Source organism: Gossypium raimondii, chromosome 4 (genome assembly GCF_025698545.1).
Source record: "Gossypium raimondii isolate GPD5lz chromosome 4, ASM2569854v1, whole genome shotgun sequence".
Taxonomy (NCBI): Eukaryota; Viridiplantae; Streptophyta; class Magnoliopsida; order Malvales; family Malvaceae; genus Gossypium; species Gossypium raimondii.
Genome location: NC_068568.1, coordinates 35918314 through 35922025, shown reverse-complemented (window position 1 = coordinate 35922025; position 3712 = coordinate 35918314). Strand labels below are relative to the sequence as shown.

Genomic DNA, 3712 nt, shown 5'->3' with positions numbered 1-3712 from the left:
AATGGGTCAGTCCGATCGAGCCAAATGACCTCCTTCCCACTTGATGGATCGCACGAATGTGTCATGGTTGCGGGCTCCCTTGCACAACCCATGACACAAGTGCGTTGAAGCGCATTATCCTTCTATTTATGGGTTGAAAAGGAATATGGGTAGCTCTAGGTATTATGTCACTAATAGCAGATATAATCAGAACCTATAAAAAGATTGTTTAAATAATAATAATAATAATAATAATAATAATAATAATAATAATAATAATAATAATAATATCGGATCAGATCAGGTTGTCAAGTGTTAACATCTTGTAAAACCACCATATCAGGTGATACGTGTTACATGCATAACGAACCATCATTTGACATGACAAGATATATTTTAGAGAAAGAAAGTTTACCATATTTTTCTAAATAATCTAAAATCACTATATTTTTCTTTTAAAAAATTAATAAAATATTTTATAATAAATTCAACATCCACGCTATTTTTATTTTGGGAACATAATTATGAGATGCAATGAATCAAAATGAAAAATATCTTGCAAACCATTATTGTCGAGCATATTAGGCATGTAGCAGCCTCAGCCAGGAAGTCTTGCCTCTGCCAAAATTGGGCAATGTTGGTGCCTTTCGAGCTGAGGCAAGAAGATTGGTAGCTAGCTGGATGCAAATGAGCTCTCTAAAAGTCGTAACAATTGCAAATCAGAGAGAAGAAACAGATTATATATATTTGGTAGGATCTACTGCTTTGCCTAACTGATAAAGGCATTCTCTTAGCCAATTTGGCACTGATTCTCCTAAAAATAATAAAATATATCTGTAGGCTAGCGGTTTTCATAAAATGTAGAAAGCATCCATAATAACTTAATATCTTTTAACGCATACAATTGTGTGTTGATTTGATTATTAGGGTGTTCACCACTTCAAATGTGGCCTAATTTTGATTGCGTTAGTCACGTTATTGTTAGAATTTTTTCCTCTTATAATTCATTAAAAAAAAATCTATAAGACATATATAATTATTTATAAATATATGCCCCGGAAAGAAAAAACATAATCTGCTTTACTAGTTTCCGTATCCAACAAAGTCTTTAGAACTGTTAAGAAATGATTGGAATATATAGGTAAAATTATGCAAAATTATTCTCCTAGATATATATATATATATATATATATACTTAAGGGACCACATTGCATTAAAAATTTCCATGTTTATCTGAAACTGGTTTTTCAGGCAATGAAACAGTGCACAAGCAACTACTATATAAGGCCACCCTACCCTTGTCTTCCGATACTACTCAGTAATTATCATTTCATCAACTGATCTCAAGTCAAATAGCTAGACAGGTATTAACATGGAGTTCAACAGCAAGCGTCGAGGGTTCTTCAAGGGGAAACTGACGCCATTCTACCGAGCAGTTAAGGGGGTTCCGACTAGGCAGTACAGCAGCAAGGTGAAGCCAAACCAAGGTTCTTCGACATCAGCTTCGATCAGCTTTCGAGTTCACCAGGATTACATGATTTCCCAACCAAAACAGATCTCATACATTGTACCAGGTGACAAGAACCGAGAAAAGTTGAGCCAAATCGACAACTTCTTCGGCGTTACTGGTGATGAAAGTGTTGATATTAAGGCTGCTACTTACATCTCTTCTGTTCAAGAACGTTTCAAGCTTGAAACATAAAATTCTTAAATACTATTGGTGCTCCATTAAGTAATAAAATTTCCTATTGCCAGTTGCCGTATCCAAGAAGATTTTCATTTTGTGCACACAATTTGAAGACTTTACAGATTGGTCTGCGATTGTCTTATTATGCATAATTAAGCATGGTTAGTCTTGTTTTTAGGTTGAGGCGCTTTTGACTTTTTAGCTTGTACTGCCTGTGCATGAGTTTGTAATAACAGTGAAAGTAAATTAATTTCATGTAGAAACTGGTGTCACCCTTTTTCATCATATTTCGCTTTCGACTCAAATTGGTCACAGGCATTTCAAACTACAGTTTATTTGATTAACCATTTGCCTACTCCATACTTTTAAATCTCTCATATAGATCTTCAATAAGGACCATTTTCGGTAGGCTAAAGATTTTTGTTGTCTATGTTACTCATGACTACGTCTAACTTTAGTCTAACAAATCTCATGACCTTAGGCGATTCTTTTACTTTAAATCTGTGTAAGTCAACCTATCACTCGAGAATGCAAGCATTTTCAAATATATTCACTACAGCAAAACAGGTTTTTAGCGGCGTTTTTTTTGGCCTTTAGTGGCGCTTGTAAACGCCACTAAATCCATTTCCAGCGCTTGAAGAAGTGCCGCAAAAAATGTCGCTAACGACAACGTCGCAAACTTTTGCGGCGCTTACAGAAAAAAAACGCCCCTAAAGATCATGCTCTTTAGCAGCGCTTAGAAAAAAACGCCGCTAAAGATCATGTTCTTTAGCGGTGCTAAAAAAATAAACGCCACTAAAGATCATGTTCTTTAACGGCGCTTAGAAATAAACGCCGCTAAAGATCATGTTCTTTAGCGACGCTAAGGAAATAAACGCCGCTAAAGATCATGTTCTTTAGCGACGCTTAGAAAAAAGGCCGCTAAAGATCATGTTCTTTAGCGGCGCTTTGGAAGAAAACGCCTCTAAAAGTGATGTTCTATAGCGGCGCTTGTTCAAAAATGCCGCTAAAAGTAGTGTTCTTTAGCGGCGCTTATTTCACAAACGCCATCAAACTTTTAGCGGCGCTTTTTTAAAAAACGCCACTAATTTTGGGATTTTTTTAAAATAAAATTTTTTTATTTTTTTCTGCCCTCCTGCAACAAAAAATCAAAAGCAACCAGATCTAAACTAACAAAAAAAATTATATAATATTTCAAAATAAATGACTAAAATAATATTAATTGATATAAATAAAATTGAATTAATACTTTTCTTTACAAAAGCGTTAAAAGTATTTATGCAACATACACTATGACGGCGGAAGTTGCGACTGCTGAAACATCTTCATCATAATCTGAAGCTGCTGTTGAAGATCGTCGTACTTTTTGCTTTGCTCTACTTCTCTCGATGCCACATCTTTTTGAAGTCGTAGCTGTAGTTCTTCATATTTCTTTTGAACCTCTGCTTCTATCGCTGTTTCTATATCTGCTTCTCTCATTGCTTCTCTTCTCTCCAGATCTCGCTTTAAATTGTTCTTGAAGTTCTTCATATTTCCTTTGAACCTCAAATGTGGTCGCTTGCATCTAAGCCATCTGGTCTTTTAACCTCTGAACTTCAGCTTGAGATTGACTCCCCGAAGCCATGTATTGGTGCGAGCTGGATCCAAAATATTGGGTTGGGCTAATAAAAGATCCTTGAAATCGAATCTGACCATACTTCAGTAATAATCTGGTTATCAATGTCTTCAAGATGAACAGAACTATCACTAGAAGCAATCGCTTCGTACTCTGTCTTTTTTTCCTTTGTTTTTCCTAATAAATAAATCACATAGTTAGGAACGCAATATATAGTAAAAAAAACAAATGCAATATAAAAATAGTCGCATTACAAGCAATGAATTAAACCATTAGAAAATAAACACTATAACTAACTAAAAAAAGTGAAATCGTATTAAGTAAACGTACCATAATTTCACCAGCTTCAGGAGTCATAGCAGATCCATCTTTCTTCTTATGTGTAATTTCAAAAAGTTGAAGGCGTCCAACTTTTTGACCGGACGACCGTT

At 35.1% G+C, this 3712-nt stretch overlaps 1 protein-coding gene across 1 annotated transcript; it reads left to right on the top strand.

Annotated features, from left to right (window-relative positions):
• The first annotated feature begins 1215 nt into the window (after positions 1–1215).
• LOC105779215 (hypothetical protein) lies at positions 1216–2010 on the top strand. Its single transcript, XM_012602993.2, has one exon. It carries the CDS (start codon positions 1352–1354, stop codon positions 1679–1681), a length of 330 nt encoding a protein of 109 aa, XP_012458447.1. The 5' UTR covers positions 1216–1351; the 3' UTR covers positions 1682–2010.
• The last annotated feature ends 1702 nt before the right edge of the window (positions 2011–3712 follow it).

Excerpts from the sequence above, each read along its gene's own strand:
- LOC105779215 (XM_012602993.2), top strand. The coding sequence starts at position 1,352 with ATGGAGTTCAACAGCAAGCGTCGAGGGTTCTTCAAGGGGAAACTGACG.